Raw genomic sequence first — 18,609 nt, forward strand, 5'->3', positions numbered from 1 at the left:
TTCAGCAAGCCTATTTGTCAAGTGTGGCTTTGTGTGTGTGACAGCAATGTCATATTTCTGTACTCCATCCATTCACATGTAGAGGAGCTGCAAATATCTCACAACACATTTTCAGGAAATACTATTTAATCTAGAAGAAAACATTTGCTGATTGCCACAGATTTGTTTCTTGCTTGTTATCTTTCCATTCATGAAGTGCAAAATTGCCGAAAGTGTGTGAGGGTGTAGCAGGATTTGTATCAATCAGTGTCAGCTGAGGCGGAGACGAGCGGAGTCCCTCCACCGTCAGACAGTGAAGACAGCATCTGGAGTTCTAAACAGCTGACTCTCCTAAACTGACATCCAGACCTGCACAGTCAGTTTGAGATATTTTGGATTTTCTCCAAAGTAACATAGGAACTGTCCAGCCTCATTTAAGATTGAAAGCATTTAACAAGAGCCAGTAAAACAGAGTCAAAACTCATACGCATGGTGTTTAAAGGCAGGGCTACAAAGTCATTGGATCTTTAATGGAATCCATTTTCCTAAGACGCTGTTAAAAATTTGCTAAAAAAAAAACATAAAAAACAGATAGATGGATTCATTACTGTTGACTCAGTTAAAAAAAACACAACATATTATTTAAAAAAAAATTGGGAATAGTTTTCATTGATCTGCTAAATACCAGGATTATCTTTAAAAACGGTGTATTTTATTAACAAATGAATTTATATTACAATTAACGAAGAGATTGAAAGTGTACATTATCTATAGACAGTTAACTTCTGTCTGCCCAGGGGGCACGTCTGCGGCTGGATATGTGAATGATCCTTGGGGCAAATGGAGAATTTTCTGCCTGTCGCAACTCTCTCTGGAAGATGTTGAAGATGTTTACATCATTGAATTACTGGTCTCCGGCTTTCTGCTGATTGGAACTGGTGGAACCTGGATGTACCGGAATGTGGCGAAGTGGCTCTCAGACAAGGGCGGACTGGGAGTAGGGTTGGGCACCGATGGGATCTGATGCGGTTCCGGTTCTACCGCGGTTCTTTGGTTTCGGTTTCGGTTCCCTTTTGGTGCTTATTGCGGTACTTCAGTAATAAAAAATAATGTCTTTATCTTCCTAAACCCAAAGCAGAACGGCTTCAAACAAGCGCAGACTCCCTCCTGCCGTGCAGCTGTGCGCACGTAATATAAAGCATAATATAAAACTCCGTCTTAAATAAACTTAAACGTCCTTGAAATTTTAGCCTGACATTTTATTAAATTAAATCAGGAATGTGGTATTTATTTGCAGTTGTTTTTGGGCAAAAGCAATATTTTATTTCAATAAAATAAGGCGGAAGATAAATGTCAATCACACGGCTGCAAAGCGCAGCAGATGATGACGACCCGCTGTGGTGGTGGGCGGAGCCGAGCCGAGCTTTCTGCTATTAGCAGCCCAACAAGGAGGAAACGATTCATTGTTTCATTTTGGGATGGGGCTCCAGCGTTGTTTAAAAATTGCGGAAACTCCACTATTCACAGCGAAAGTCCCGCCCACCGACGTTGCGGAAGCCGACCATCTCGGCAGTTTTATATGAGCCCGCCCACGAACACAAGAAAGTAAATAGATAGGCTGAATCGTAAAAAATCAGAAGGGAGTACAAGTGATTGACATGTCCACAGACAAATGAAACTTCAATGAACTTTGGAACCGAAATCCGGCACCGTTTGCAGCCGCATCTTTCGGTTTCGGTAGAACCGCGCAAATCATAACGGTTCCTACTTGGAACCGAACTTCGGTGCCCAACCCTAACTGGGAGTGCTTTGCGCTGGGACGCAGAGTGACGTACAGACTCAGACTGATAAATTGAATGGACTGGAGGCCAAGATCGATGCTCTGTCTGCCCGCGTGTATCGCATCGAAGTCTCCCTTGGAAGGCTGGAAACCATCATGGAGCGAGTGTCGGCTCGACTTGGAGGGAATCAAGAAAATTGGCCAGATCTGTGAATTTCTCCGCCATAACGCAGCACCTGGACTTCAGCAGGCAGACAGAAGCTGTGTCTGTCTGTGAGTAAACAAACATCTCTAATCAGGAACCCCCCCGACTGTACCAAAACAATCTGCTGAAGGTGTGAGAAACTGAGCCCGTTGTCATGGAAACCTGCATTCCTCCCCTGCAACGCCTTGGTGACTCTTTCTCCCCCCCCGACTGTGCCTTAGAGCACTGTGCGACCGCGCACGGCTGCCACCAGGCTGGACGTGTGGGAGTCAGTTTGTGGACCTTTTTGTCTCGTGAAATTAATGTGCTTCAATATTGATGTATTTTTGCTTGTACTTTAACTCATGCCGCCCTCCTGCGACACGGGGTGAAGATTGATTTTTGACATCTTTCCTTTCCTGTACCCTCATGTGTCTTTTTCTGGGCGATAGAGCGCCGTCCAGCGGCTGCTGCCCACCACTGAGTGAATTTCCCCATTGTGAGAGTAATAAAGGATTTGACTGATTGATTGATTGATATTATTCCGTTATGAACTTACTCAAAAAGAAACTTTTATTTCTGAGATCAAATTAATAATGATGGCTCTGTTACTGTCTGACTGTGCTTATCCTGCAAAATGATTTTGATTGTGTCTGCCTAAAACAACTTTTATTGAAAAATATTTCTCCGTTAAAGATGTTTGATACAAACATTTGGACACATTAAACATAAAGGGGCCATACCATGATTTTCTTAAGCCTTTCAGAGTGAACTATATCCATATATATGATCATTTATTACCTTTGGAACACTAAAAAACTAATTGTTTATTAAATAAGGTTTTTTTTTTTCATGAGCATTTTCCAACCAGGAAGTAAAACGACTATCTCTGAGGCTCCTCGTTTCGCTCCTTATGGGCGCCGCCCATTTCATGACATGTCCCCCCTCCCCCACCACAGGACTCACCTTCACTGACTTCATCCCCTGTGCAGCCTCCACCACCCCTTCCCCCTTCTCAACATCTCCCCCAAATAACAGCTGACCAGGTGAGGGGAGAACTGAAGAAGCTTCACCCAAGAAAAGCAGCCGGCCCTGATAGACTGCCCCCCCGTCTCCTCAAGACATGTGCTGCTGAACTTGGGGAGCCACTCCAGCATGTTTACAATCTGAGTCTGCAGCTGGGAAGGGTGCCCTCCATGTGGAAAACATCGTGCATCGTTCCAGTTCCCAAGAAAAGCCGTCCTGGTGAGCTGAACGACTACAGACCGGTGGCGCTCACATCCCAGCTGATGAAGACTCTGGAGCGACTCTTCCTCAACATCCTCAAGCCTCAGGTGCAACAGGCTCAGGACCCCCTGCAGTTTGCCTACCGAGCAGGTGTGGGGGTGGATGATGCCATCCTCTACCTCCTGCATCGAGTCCAAGCTCATCTGGATCAGGGGAGTGGCACAGTGAGGATCCTCTTCTTGGACTTCTCTAGTGCCTTCAACACGATCCAGCCACCGATGCTACTGGACAAACTGAGGGAGATGCAAGTGGAGCCCTGCTTGGTGTCCTGGATTGCTGACTACCTCACGGAGAGACCGCAGTACGTCAGACTACGGGGCATCACCTCAGACACCATCATCAGCAGCACAGGAGCACCCCAGGGGACGGTGCTGGCCCCCCTCCTCTTCACCCTCTACACCTCAGACTTCTTCTACACCTCGGAGCTGTGTCACATTCAGAAGTTTGCTGACGACTCAGAATTGTGGGGTGTATCAGAGACGACGGGGAGGACGAGTACAGGAGTCTAATCAGTGACTTCGTCTCCTGGAGTCAGATGAACCATCTCCAGCTTAACACCTCGAAGACCAAGGAGCTGGTCATCGACTTCAGGAAGTCCAGCCCACAACCACAACCTGTGACCATCAGAGGCGATGAGGTGGAGATTGTAGACGACTACAAGTACCTCGGGTTGTGGCTGGACAACAAGACTTAGGAGAATTACAGACCACCTGTACAAGAAGGGCCAGAGCCGTCTGTACTTCCTACCGAGACTGGGATCCTTCAACATCTGCAAGAAGCTCCTGTGGATGTTCTACCAGTCTGTGGTGGCCAGCACTCTCTTCTATGCCGTGGTCTGCTGGGGGGGGCAACCTGACAAAGAGGAGTGCTAACAGACTGGACAAACTGATCAGGCGTGCGGGCTCTGTGGTCGGGATGAAGCTGGACCCCCTGGTGACAGTAGCAGAGAGGAGGTCACTTAACAAACTGCTGGCTATAATGGACAACACCAGTCACCCTCTGCACTCTGTCATCGGGGAACAGAGAAGGATGAGCAGCAACAGGCTGCTCCTAGCTAAGAGCAGGACCAACAGACTCAGAGACTCCTTTGTCCCCCGAGCCATCAAGCTGTACAACTCTGCATTCGGCAGGAGGGGAAGATGGAGGGTCAAGAGGGGAGGGGCATAGCAGCCTGTAACATCAAACATCACACAAGCAATAAGACATGTGCAATACTCTTAACAATACTTACCAGTGCAATATGTACAAACACTCAGGGTATTGTGCAATGTTGTTTTTCTGCATTATTTATAATTTTTTCTATTGCATATTTAGCTATATTAAGTCTATTTTACTTTATATTCAGTCTATTTTACTTTATTTTGCTGTTCTATTTTATTTTACTTTATTTTGTTATTCTATTTTACTTATTTTGTATTTTACTTCTGTACGGACGCTGGTACTTGAATTTCCCTGAGGACCTCCAAAGGGATTAATAAAGTATTTTATATTCTATTCTATTCTATTCTATTCTATTCTATTCTATTCTATTCTATTCTATTCTATTCTATTCTATTCTATTCTATTCTATTCTACATCAACCTAGACTCAGCAGCGTGTCTGCATTTCATCTGGAAACAAACATTCACATTTTGGCAGAGACAGATGTACATATTGTGTATCTGCCTTAAGTATCCCGGGTGTTTATTAAATGTGTCCGCAGACCGGCGTTTACTACAGATCGATGTTTATATCAGACCGCCGTTTACTGCAGATCGATGTTTATTCCATCACAGACAGAATGGGGATGCTAATGGGTTCATTTTTTGCAGTAAAATTTGGTCAAGAAATGCAGACAAAAACAGCAGATGAACATTTCAGGATCTATTGAAATGATGAGAACATTGTTCTGAGTAGCACTGGCTGTGAACGCTTCTTTCCTCTTTGAAGCGTCATCAGTCTCTGTATCAAAAATCCTCTTTGCTTTCATGTGAATCATTTTCCTGGAGACATGTGCACCTTTCTGTCTTTGCTCAATAATCCATGTACAACCAGTTCTCCTGATTTGTCGCTCGCTTTTTTGCACCTCTACCATTAAATCGTTTAATCCTTTTTCTGCAGCCGTCTTCTCAGCATCACCCACCTGCCTGCACCATTCTCAGATACGTTTAGAATCCACCCCAAACACTAAATCCAAGGAGCCTTTCTTGGCCATTGCTACACTGGATCACAGCACATATACCACAGTCATCCAGCATCTGCCCAACTGTGCACGACCTGAAGGGTGGGGAGGGAGTGCAGGGTAATGGGGGCGTGTCTTAAAGGAACCCAGTCACTGTTAGAGACTGAGGTGTAAAGTAACAAACACCTCTTAGAACCAGTAGATATCGGAGACGGGACACAGTTGGAGGAGTTGGAGAACTCCACAATCTATACAGTACCTTGCTTTGTTACTTTGTGATCTGCACGAGAGACCCGCCGGATTCTGGAGAACCGTGTCTCCCGGGAGAACTGTCTCTCCGAGCGGCTTCAGGACGGTACGAGGCGGCTTTTGAATGCGGAAATGCCGCTCCGAGCACCAAACAGTCCTGAGAAACCGTGTAAAAATCACATGAATTCATGTTTCTAATCACATCCAAACAGAATAAAGGCTGATCTTATTCCCACATATTTACATGCAGGCAATATGCACATTACTGCACGGATTTAGAAAATTATGATCGACCAGGCTCTTACAAATACTATTAATAATAATGAAAGCACGTTCAGTGGATCATCTCGCTCTATACATGATCTTTGATTGTTTACAACAGAACTCATTATTTCTTCTTCTACGACTATTTCCGGTATTTTAGACAGTTCTGCGCATGTCAACATGATTTATTCTGATCAACCGTGTGGCGCATGGAAAGGTTTGTTACAATCAGATGAAGTTTTTCAGGTTCATATTCACAGTTCTATTCTAATCTGATCTTTGATCTGATCAAGGACGTTTTGCACATGGAAACACAGATATTGAGACAATAATACACATACACAAGCTGAAATTAAAAACTCAGATCTTTTGAGTTGCTTTTTTTTTACTTTATGTGTAATCCATAAAGACAGAACAACAGAAGTTTGGATTTTTAAGTTTGATGCATTCCTGCTTAATGATTTCACAGCTTCTAGGAATCAATTCAAAACATTCATGAAGTTAAACCAAGGACGAGAACTACAGGCCTCAGGGGTCGGTGTGCCTGTATGTTTACTACATATCAATGCCTAACTCCTGCCTGATTACCTGGATCAGGTGCGTCCAGTCATTAGAACATGCCAGAAAAGGAGCAGGAATCCAGCCCTCAGTCTCTACCTTTGACTGTATAAAATGAAGACAACAGGGTACAATAGAGAATCAAACTGACTGCATCTGTAACTGTTTCACGTGGTTGGAAGGCACAGACGCAGCTATAATCACCTGAAACATGTTGGATATATTTGTATCACTACACTAAAGGGCCTCTAAGGGTTTATTTTCAGACATTTTCTCTGCATTTACAGCTCAGATGGAGTTCATGTTTATTTCTCATCACTAAAAGGAGAAAAATACGCCACAGCTCTGTTTATGAACTTCATAAAAATACAAATGAACATTATTTTAACCAACTATTTACTTCTGCCTTGAAAGGGCACATAAACATCTAAAATGTGATTCATTGGGATTTAATTCAATTTGAATCTGGTAAAATCATTGACTTTTTGCACATTAGATTTTGTTTTCACTCATCAGATATATATTGTTTATAGGTCTGATTCGCATATTTGAAGACATGAAGGTGGCTGGTGCTAGAGTGGAGGATGCTGAAGACAGGCTTAGATGGAGGAAACTGATTCGCTGTGGCGACCCCTGAAGGGAAAAGCCCAAAGGAAAAGAAGAAGAAGAGATATATATTGTTTGTATTACAAATGTATCAAATGTATAGAACTAACGAGAGTTGAAGCTGAATGAGGAAATCCTTACCCGGGTGTGTGGCAGCAAGCTTCTGTCTCACACTGGGTCAGTGGGGTTTTCTTTCAGGAATTGTCACATTAAAAATCCCTCGCACCTCCTCCACACCTCCCGCTAGGCATCCCCAGTACTGACACATATTTCTGTGTGGTAACACTTGAGTTGCATAGTATCACCCCGGCTGAGTGGCAGAATCCGCTGTGAAGAGTGGGGACCAAGCGTTAAATGGGAACAACTTGAGGCCAGGGATAAACAGGATGCAGAATGTAAAATGCATAAATATGCATTTCTGCACATGGTAAATGCACAGTCAGTGCCTCTGTGATGTTGGCTCAGTTTCTGCCAGAGAGATAATCCAAGACAGAATCTGTGATCATGGGCTCTGCAGTGATGTATGATGTATGAACCAAGGAAATTCACCGCGTGGGGTATCATTTCTTAGAAATCAAAATCCTTTGAAGGCCGTTGATACTATCTGCATCAGGCATGTGAACAATAGAGATTCATTCAAAAGGAGATCATACTCATACCACACCCACTGTGGCTTGTGAATGGCAAGCATTACTTCATTTCTTTATTTTTTTCTTTTATTTCAGCCCCGTTCATGTAGTTTTAATGTCTTCATCTGCAGAAGATAGTTTTGTAGCAGTCCAGACAGATCAGGTAGATCTGTATTTTTCTTACCTTTTTTAAGTCAAGGTTCAGTTTTTCCTTAAGAAAAAAGGATAAGGCAAACGAGCAACTGAAAATGTAAAATAAAACAAAATTATATTTCGCAGTATTTACAATTTAAAGTCACTCTTATGAACATTTCCTAAATATAAACATGAAGAAAAAAGTATTTTATTTCTCTAATATGGCTAGTCTGTGTGAGACCTGGTACAGTGTGGATGAACACAGAGCTGATGTACAGTCAATGCTAAATGTTTTTTGGATCAATTAGGTGAAATTGAATCATTTTCCATAACACACATCTTTCATGGCACAGTAGCATACCGCTGCACACTGTTTGAATAACACTGAGGCAGACAACTGATACAGTAGTCTGGCATGCGCCATACAAAGCTGTAAAATCACATTAAAATTTAGTTTAAATATAAGATTTTTTGTTTGGTTATGAAACCTTACAGAAGTTGATCAAACAATCATTTTCTTTTTGATTTTTATCAAAGCTCTGTCTAAATTAAACTAAATGTTCGACATTTCCTTAATTTGTGACAGAGAACATCCAGGACCCAAATGCCGGAGGGCCAGATTCCACAAAATCGTTCCATGAACACTTGAAGCATGACACACACAAAACCAACAGACACCTGGGACACCAGGAGGGTCACCAAATGCCTGCTACACAAATGACTAACATAACCCGATCTGTGACGTTATGTTATTATAGCAAAAACTTTACGGTAGTTTTGTTTTTTGCTTAAGAAAACTGGACCGTATCTATTGGTTCAGTTGGTTAAAGGAACAGTCTCCGGTTACAGAAAGTCATCAGCATAGTTCTGACACGACCTATTACTGTGTTGGACCAAACTCAAAAATAATTCAGTAAATTTTGGGACACGGTGTATACTTGTATGATGCTTTTCTACCTTCCTTGAAGACCCAAGGTACTTTACAGTCACACTCCGATGTCAAACACAGGTGCCAACCTTCCACCAGGGGCAGGGTGGATTAGTGGTTCAGTGTCTTGAACTCCAGCACATGGGCGGACAAGGCAGGAATCAAACCTGCAATCTTCCGATCAAAGGTGGGCCACCCTACCACTGCACCACAGCCACCCATATATTGTAGGGGTATTATATTGGCTCAGCATGCCTCTGCATGTTTGGTTATTCCCATCAGCTGAGCCCTTCTGACAAAAGATTCACATTTATGGGTTTTATCTTCTAGCAAAAGTTCTCCACAATCTTTACAGTTACTTTAGTGCCTACTTGGACACAGTCAACATAAGTAAAGATGCCAGAAGCTGGTTAAAGTAAAATACAATTGCAAAATAAGAGTTAAGCATCAGGTCATAATGTCTGAATCATAATGAGATTTGTTTCTTTCCTTTTGTCGTTTAATTTTGCTGTTTTGAAATTAAACTTGTTTGTATGAATGTGAGCTATCAAATTCTCACATTTTTACACCCTTTATAATCTGTTTATCCATCCATTTTCTAAACCCACTTAAACCCTTTTGGGGTTGCAGGGATGCTGGAGCCTATCCCAGCTACTGTAGAAGATAGCTGATGAAGAACAGGTAAACCCTGGACAGTTTGCCTGTCCGTCGCAGGGCCATATACTGTCAGCCACACATACTTCCATTCATACCTAGAGACAGTTAAGAATGATGAATGAAACCATGAAGCTTGTTTTTAGACTTTTCCCAGAGAGAACGTACACATGCACAAGGAGAACATGCAAACACACAGGCAAGACCCAGACGGGATCTGAAGCAGGGTCTTCTTCCTGTGACATCAGAGAACATGGCCATTTAAAAGGGAAAAACATTGTAAAACCAGCACATTTTTTAAAGTCCACCAGCTGGACAACTCAGTTGGGTACATGCAGGACTGGAGAATGGGAAACCAGGGTTTATTTCCCAGAAGGTGCAATGAGCTGAATCTAGTGTGGGTGTTTAGGCCTCGTTTCCACTGAGCAGTCCAGTATGGTCCAGTTGAATCCGGTATTTTGAGCCTTTCCATTGTTAAATGTACCCATTTAACCAGGGGTGTCAAACTCAATCGCACAAGGGACCAAAATCCAAATCACACCTGAGGTCACGGCTGAACAGGATAAACATTGAACACGCTTACACCAAATTTTTAAAACTTTAAAACTGTAACTTTTTAACATAATTATGAACTACATATAAAGCATTACCTGTGATAATGCTAGTGTGAATGCTGTAAGCTGAATTTGGCCACTGAAGATGCTAGTGCTGATAGCTGAAGATGCTGAAAATGATACTAGCCCAAAACTAGCCCAAAAAGCTAACATGTAGCTGAAATATTAGCTAAACTCCAAATTAGCCTAAAAAATCTTAGTAAATGCCAAAGTAATCAAAAAAGCTAGCATAATACCAATTTTGTAAACTTTAAACTGTAACTTTTTAAGATAATTATGAACAATAAAAAGCAGGAATATTATTCCAGAATAAATCAACTTAAACCTTAAATAACTTTCAATATTTTACTCTCCATTAAAATATATTCGGTCAAAATTTTACGAGTTAGAAATGAGCGCAAGATAACATCGGGTAATTAATAACAATAAAATAAAATGATCTGGAGGGCCGGATAGAATTACCTGGAGGGCCGGATCCGGCCCCTGGGTCTTAACTTTAACACGTGCATTAAACAGTACCGACCCATACCTCTTGAGGGCCATCATCCGTTGTAAGTCCAAAGAAAAATAGAACAGGATAGTGGGGGCGGAGTTACTGTTACCACCTGTTGATTGTCAGAAAGTGATAACGACATTAGCAAGCACCAGTGTAGCGGGAAGCTAGCGATTCCGTTTTCCTATCTGCGGTGGTATTCTTCTTAGCTGCCCGCAATCTCCTTTCAAACAACATAAAAAGTACACCATACGTTGTACAATGTAATAATTATATTGCACATGTACATTGTAAAGGATCTGCTGGAATTATTATGTTAACTGTTGAAAAATGACAGTATGTTAAAGATTTTGTGTTTAAGCATCACTGGTGACGCCTCAGGTGTGAAAGGGTAAATTCACCTTTAAATGTGTACAGTTTCACAATAATTTTATATCTCAAGATTGTCGTTCAGATCTGCTCATTTACATCTTAAAATTTAAGCTTGTTTTTGTGAGAAATGAAACTGTGAAAAGAGCAGATCCTTTCGCAGCTAACAAGCATTTTTCCCTCTGAATTAATTGGAAATACAAACAAACATTGTCCATGTTGCTGAACGAGCCCTGGGTACATATCCGTGCCACATCCTTCTGGTTTATTGGAGATCAGCAGCACATTTGGCTCGGCTGAAGCTGCTTATTGTATGACGTGTCGCATTGCACAGTGTGTAGTTTTATGGCTCCTCACATTTCTCTGAGCAGTTTGAGCAGGGTGAGAGAGCAGATGCAGAGTCAGGACAGTTTTATCCTCCGATGGGAGATGGAGATATGGAGGGCTGCCAGGTTAATGTACTTGACCCAATGAAAGCTTCAAGCAGAACATATGAAAACTTCTTTCAGGGAGGCCAGCAGTCATCCTGATTTATTGCCTCCATGTTGGATGGAGTTCAGCACCAGGTTCACAGCAGAGACCCTGAAAACTCCAGCTTTAATTCTCCCACCTCTGAGCAAAGCAAGGATGCCCAGACTCAGTAAGGTCTGGTGGCTCAGCACTGAGACATGGCTGCCTCGAGTGCAGCTGTGAGCAAAGATTTCCAGCACAGACCTTTGTCTTTTCAAATTGGGACAATGACTGAGTGAACCAAAGGGAGGAGGCGGACACAGAAAAGTACTCACTCTGATGTTTTCTGACCTATTTAGATCATTTTCTTATAAAGGCAAACAGAATCCTGCAATGAATGCTCCACATATAGTGACTGATGACATATTTTCCAAAATAGAAATGTCCTTGAATATTGAAAATGTAAAGGGTCCAGTTGGCTGGAAGTAATCACTTCTAATGTCATCATTAAAATAACAGAATGGTTTCGGTGCAAATGCCAGTGAATTGAAAGGGTGAACAATGAGGATTACAGTTATGAATTTAAAAGAAATGTGTAAATTGCCCTTTTGCCTGAGTTCCATCATTCTAAAATTAGCAGTCTGTAGTTGCTGGCAAAATGTTAAATTAATCCTATCCTCTTCCTGCGCTAGATTAATGTCTGACTCAACCAATATGGGTGTATTCCTGCTAATTGGCTTCCGATTCCAAGAGGCATTCAGCTACTTTCAGTGTGACATATTTAAAGTTTGTTTTTCTGATCTGCAACCTGCAGGCTGAAAGCAGGCAATGATGACTGTTTGTGAGGATTTAGATCATGTGATGTCCAGCTTGGTTCTTCAACTGCATTCTTGAGTATATGGACAGAGAACTGGCAGGAACCGTAACGCATATGATCCCATCTGTTTGGCCAAAGCATTCTGTCTGTCCATGTGGTTTAATAAGGACACAGTCACAGTGTTCTGGGCTCTGCATCGTTTCCATTTGTCAGACTGTGCAAAGACTCATTATTTTTCCACATAGCTTCTTCAGTAATTGAGAGGAGACATCTGTGACACATTTAACTATCTGTTATTTGATAATAAAGTACATGACTATGTAAAGTGTTTTTTGTTTGTTTTTTTTCAGGTAGAGCTGGGCAAAATGAGATGTTTTATATCCTGATTTAGTTTTTTCCATATTGAACAATAGCAATATATATCATGATATAGCCCAAACAACTGTATTTGTCAAATTTGAACGCTTTGCGGCTCAAAATAGAAATGTGTAATTATCATCAGGTTGTTTAAATTTAAACATTTACTTCCTATCATACTTTCAACATAACAGATGTGCTGAAAATCATGCAACTTGTTTTTGAGATAAATGAGAAAAGGTATAGATAAAACTAAACTGAAAAAGTAATGCAAAAGCTTTCAAGTTTTGAAAGAGAATATAAATAAAATAGACCACTTAACTGTTTATTCAGCTCCATTAAAAAGAAGGCATTAGTTCCACAATAGATTCTAAAGTTTTTAGGCTTTAGAGAAACATAAAATCATAACAGAATTTGCAGAAATACCCAAGGATCATGCTAATGCTGCATTACGGTCACCAAATCAACAATTTTTATTAAACTCTCTGTTGCTTGTATACTAAGTCCAGCCAGTTTGTCTTCCAGTTCTGAGTGGTTCCCGTTAAATTCACCAGATGTTCCACGGCTTCCTCAGCCAAAACTAAACGTGACATGGAAAAGATTAGCGGAAGTGACGGCCGCGCTATGGTGCCTCATCATGAGCGTTTGTTTACCTTGCTTGCAGGAAGTGGAGAGGTCCAAAAAATGTACCAACATGAGAGCCAATAAGCATAAAAAATTAGATGTAAACCCACTCCCGACTCGGGGAGGTAGTGACGAAAAATAACAATACAGGTTTAGATGTAAACATTTATTCACCAAAGTGCAGGAAATGCTCACTATTGGTAAGTGTTCATTTCAGACCCTTCAAATTAAAAGTCTTTTGCGATAGACTCTCTCGAGAAAAAGTTCTATCACGATATATATTGGTATCGTTTTATTACCCTGCCTTATTTTCAGGCATTGTTACTGAAATGTGACTGAGCCATTTGTATGGTGAAAGTAGAAGCCTGTAGAGCAGTGTTCCCCAATCTTTTTCAGGTGTAATGTCAGACAATATTTTTATGGACTATTTGAGGTTAAAATTGGCGTTTGTTTTTTTTGTTTTTTTCTAGCTTCCAGTTTCCCCTAATCAGTGGAGGTAGAGTTTATCTTCATCCTCTGTAAAATATCTGCATCTGCTTTAACCTTTTTAATACTCTAGATTTCATGTAGGAACCAAAACAGTTGTGACACAGATTTCCCCTCAATTTGTAACTATCAATGTAAAGGCTGAAGAACCAGACGCCAACTTAAATCCAGCATTAGAACTTTATTAGCAGCATCCTCGTAACATTAAACAGCCAGTTGCTGAATAATCTGCATTATTATTATTATGGTCTGTCTGAACATCTGTAGCAATACATCCATATTTGGAGTAAAGACTCCTGGCTTTTGTCTGTTAAATGCAGATTTCCTTTATCCTCGGCGGTCGGTGCAGCCACTTCTAGAAAGTAGGGGATGAATTTTTGACACGTGACAGAACGAATTGACATGCATCAGGAAAGAGTTGGATGTGGTGGAGAAAATCCAGTAGTTTTTCAAAATAAAACTTAAAGTATGGAAATAACACTGAAAAAAATGTAGGTAGTGTTTTATTTTCTCTGTAACTGTCCCAGGGACCAGTACCAGTTTGTGGGCCAAGCTTTGGGGATCACTGCTGTAAAGGATTTACTGATAAACATCTTTTATTTTTTCTAAAAACAAAGATTTGCTTGACTACAGGTCATTGAAATGTGTCTTTCTATGAAGAGCTTTATTTCCTTTTTGTTTCGGCAGTGCGATCCGCATCAGTCGGAAAGGATGGCACACGCTACTGAACTTCTGCTTCCACACTGCGCTGACCTTCGCCGTGTTTGCCAGTGGCATCAATCGAATCAAATACCCCATCATCTGTCAAGCTGTAAGTGCATTCTGTTTTGGTCTGCCCTTCTCTCAAAGCTTTAAAAATATTGATAGTGAATGAATTTCTGTTGTGCGTCAGGAGCAAGGTGCGGTACATGGCTGCACGTGTCCTGGCGTTTCTGCTCTGGCTGCATGTGTGGTGTGGGTTATCACTCTGAGAAGAATTCACGCAAACAGTCCTCATGGCTCTGGGATTTTACAACAAATGCACGGTTTTGCTCTCTTTTCCTTGTTTGTGGTTTAATGGTGGCTGCTATGGCTCAGTTACTAAAGAAGCAGTAGCATAGAAGGCCAGCTCTTGAAAAAAAAACTTTTTATGCATTATTTCCAGCTGCAGACTCCTAAAAAAAGCTGATAATTATTGTGAAATTGTAACCCTATATGTTGTGGCCCTTGACTACATTCAGTGTAATAGTTCTTTTGTTTTTTTGACATTATTTTATATCTGCATGGCAGATTTAAAGCTCTGTTCGGCTGTATTGGTTTGGCACCTTTCACAGACAGTCAAAGGGCTTTACAGAGATGCAAAAGCTTTGGATATTAAAACAAAAGCTCAAAATAAATGCATGTATAAGGTTGTGGATCACATCCTATTTGATTTCTTAACCATTCTTTTATCCATCAACAGATAAGTGAAAGAAGTCCCCAAACCATTTCTGACTCAGAGACCCAGCAGCATCAGCACCAGCACCGGCATGATTCACTGCATTGTTTTAGAAGAGTGAATCTGGTGTGTTGACGTCACGGTTGCTGGTGTTGCTGCAGCCCGTAAACTTAAAAATGCGAGTGAGACTCGTGGAGGAACACAGAGATTTGGGATGTCAGGATAGATTTGGTGAAAGGAAATGCTTCTGTGCCTGATAGCTCTTCTCTATTTTTAGGTTTGCATGCACAAGGGATGAGGTGGAAAAAAGATAAAGGCCATAGAATTAAAAACAAACAAAAAAAAACCTAATGGAGAATTAACTATGATGCTGAAGTTGAATCTATTTTAAAATATATAGTAATTTGGTTGACTGTGACTTTGGTCGATATCAGAGATAGAGATGATGTTTAAATGAGCGTTTGCTTGCCCTGCTCCATGAGTTTGCAGTTCCGGTGTCCACAGAGGCCTATCAGTTGAACAGTTGTATGTATTTTTCAGTTGCAGTCGGTGCTGCCTCCTGTCACTCCATGTGACTCCACTTTAGGGGCCCAGGTGTTTCTTCAGCTGTCACAGACACTTTTCGTGACCCTTTACTCCATCCACCAAGGAGGACATGCTGAAAAGCTGCCACCTTCTCCAGAGCTTTCTTGCTTTGCTCCACAATGGTAGCTGTCAAACAAAAGAATGTGAGTTGTGCTGAAATGTAGCATGTGTCCAGTCACCTGATCCCTGCATATTAAATATAGATGATGTGCAAATTACAAGTCAAGAGTTTTTAGAGCAGCCAAGACAAAGGGAAACGATAGACTTTGAGCTGACAGAATCTGTGTGAGAGCTCGAGGCTTTAGCCTGCGTGCAGAGGCTTCAAAACTGAGCAGGGTAGAACAAATGTGGGCAGATTTGCTGAATAAACGTGTAATAAAAGAATGTGGGTCTCTGACTCATTTGAGGTCTGGGGTACTCGAGCAGATTCTCAAGCAGTACTAGAAAAATATCTGGAACTTCAAACAGTCTCTCTGACTCACAGTTCATGATTGCTATGCTCTGCTTATGGATAAACTGTATCATTCAAAATAACTTTTTTTTTTATATATATTCCAATGCTGTTAAACAGCCAAGTCTGGAATATCTAAAAAAATATGTTTTTTTTTTCTTTAAACCTACTCTTATATGTGGTCAAGGTTGATAATGTTCTTTAAGATTACAACTCACCATATTCATTCTGGTTAAACTGAAGTTTTAGTGAATTTATAACTCAGAATAAGCAAGTATTGCCAATTTTTTTACTTACTTAAAAAGGTGAGCATGCCCTCCTGGTCAAAGTTTTGGTATGATTCAGATGTAACTAGAGGAACAAAAGCAGAACTGCATGTCCAGTGACAGATCAGGGAAATAACATTCTGTTCATCATGATACCCACCACTACTGAGTTAGGTGTAGGAGTTGATAGGAGAAGATTTTATCCTCAGAGTTAATGTGCTGGAAAAATGAAAACAGGATTAACTTGCAGCTTCCCAGCCAGCAAGGCCAGGTGGGCCCCATATGGTTTAAAAGTGGGCCAAAAATGCCCCAAATGGGTTTGTCCACAGTTTCTGTGGTGGCCCCAGCGGTGTTTGCCCACATTAGCTTAAGTGGGCACTCAGTGTGGCTCGCTACACTAGCAGTGGAGCTCGCTAACACAATACAGTGGGATCGCTAGCTCAGTACATCGGAGCTTGCTACAGTGGAGCTCGCTAGCTTAGTGCAGTAGAGTTCGATACAGCGGCGCTCACTACAACTGAGCTTGCTAGCTTGATACAGCTGACCTTGCAAGCAAGTAAACAAGAATGAATGTCAAATCCATTCACATTTTAGTTTGATGCCCACTGTTGTTTTTCCACATCAGAATAATCATTATTAGAACATTCTACCACGCTGTATTTTCACATGAATTTGTAGATTTAAAGTGTTACCCCACATCAGACTGGAATGATGGTTGATCAGTTTCTGCTGCATCACATGCATGTTGTCCTTTGTGATGAAACTTTGATATTTTTAACATTATAGAAAAAATAAGCCTACGATGTCGTAATCCAGATGGTATTCTCCAATTTCAATATATCATCTATTTCATTTTGAAACATTGTTTTAATGGTATGGGTCCGCTCAATTAAAAAAATTCCTCCAATAGATCGATCTGGTTGCATTGTGGGAATAGAAATGGATTAATTTGTTATCTGTAACACCCCTATTAAATAAGAGTTAGGACATTTTTTGTCCTCTGCAGTCATCCTAACCTGTGAGAATTTTGACATTTTGAGGAAGGTATAGTTCTGTGATTAAAACAGAGTAGCTATGCAGATTCATAAAAGTACAGCTGAATGCTAAGACTGGCTTGTCTAGTGCATTAAAGTGAACAGATTTTGTTCACAGGAGCCACACGTCTCTGGATTGAAAACACAGCTATGTTGGGATATATTAGGCTTGTGTACATGCAGTAGTTTTTAAAGATATAACTCTTCATCTTTTCTTTAAAAAGTGAGTAGATGCCAAACTGAACCAGTTCTGCAGCAGCAGAGAATAACATCTGATGTTTGTTTCTGTTCCAGCACATTCCCTTCTTATTCTTCTCCCCACCTCAACACTGAGATTGCTCAGCTCAGGTGATTGCTCAGTGAGTGTGACTGCAGTTAAATAAGCTATTAATTAAGCTAAGAACTTAGCAGAGGATGTGGCCTAGATCTGAGGTTATATCCAGCTGTCAGCTTAAAGATGCCATACAGAGGAGCTTCTCATTAGTGGACCACTGTGAAATTAGTTGTGACAGCAAATGCTGGGAAAAAAGTCAACTGAGATCTGCTTTGTACTTCCACTGGGTCCAATTTGAGTGCTCTTCAGCTCACTTCTGTACATGCATGCAAAAGGCTTCTGATGGACTGGCTACCAGTCCTTAAAACCACCATGTAGCAGATTTAATAAGTGGGGCTGAAAAAAAAAAGGTTTGGAGAACTCTGGTTCTCTTAAAATGCAGAGCTTATTATACAGTAGAATTCTCTGCAGTGCACGGAGGTTATCTGCTTACCCTCTGAAATGACTTTGAAAATAACCAAAATGATATCTGACTAAGCAAACAGTTCAGAAATGAACTTTTGTGAATAATTTATTACCTTATTTCCTCTGCTTCTGTTTGCCAGGCTTCCCATAGATAATTCAACAGATGTACAATCCTTAAGTTAGTATAGAAATGTTCTCTGTACAGCTTTAGTACAAAGCTTGATTTGTTTTGTATTTCTAAGTAAATGCTTTTCATTTATAATTTTAAAACATATTTTAACATTCGTGATGTTGGGGTGTGGCTGTGAATTTGTTTCTGTGAAGCGACAGTTGGAATAGTCTCATAAAAACAGGCAAAAAACATGTGATGTGCAGAAACCACATCACAAATGATTGAACGAGAAAAGGGCTTAATACTTTCCAATGTAAAGGAAATAAGTTCCATTTCAGTCTCATTTTAAGATCAGATCAAACTTTGAATCCTTTTCCTTCT

General features: G+C 41.0%; 1 protein-coding gene across 1 annotated transcript in view; it reads left to right on the top strand.

Annotated features, from left to right (window-relative positions):
- The window catches only part of LOC112161972 (adhesion G protein-coupled receptor A3), a 212,821-nt gene that overhangs the window by 173,009 nt on the left and 21,203 nt on the right, over positions 1-18,609 (top strand). The window contains exon 16 of the mRNA XM_024297552.2: positions 14,312-14,435. Coding sequence (XP_024153320.1) covers positions 14,312-14,435 — 124 coding nt within the window. The remainder of the gene's footprint in view (positions 1-14,311; positions 14,436-18,609) is intronic.

Source organism: Oryzias melastigma, linkage group LG15 (assembly GCF_002922805.2).
Source record: "Oryzias melastigma strain HK-1 linkage group LG15, ASM292280v2, whole genome shotgun sequence".
In the NCBI taxonomy this organism is placed as follows: Eukaryota; Metazoa; Chordata; class Actinopteri; order Beloniformes; family Adrianichthyidae; genus Oryzias; species Oryzias melastigma.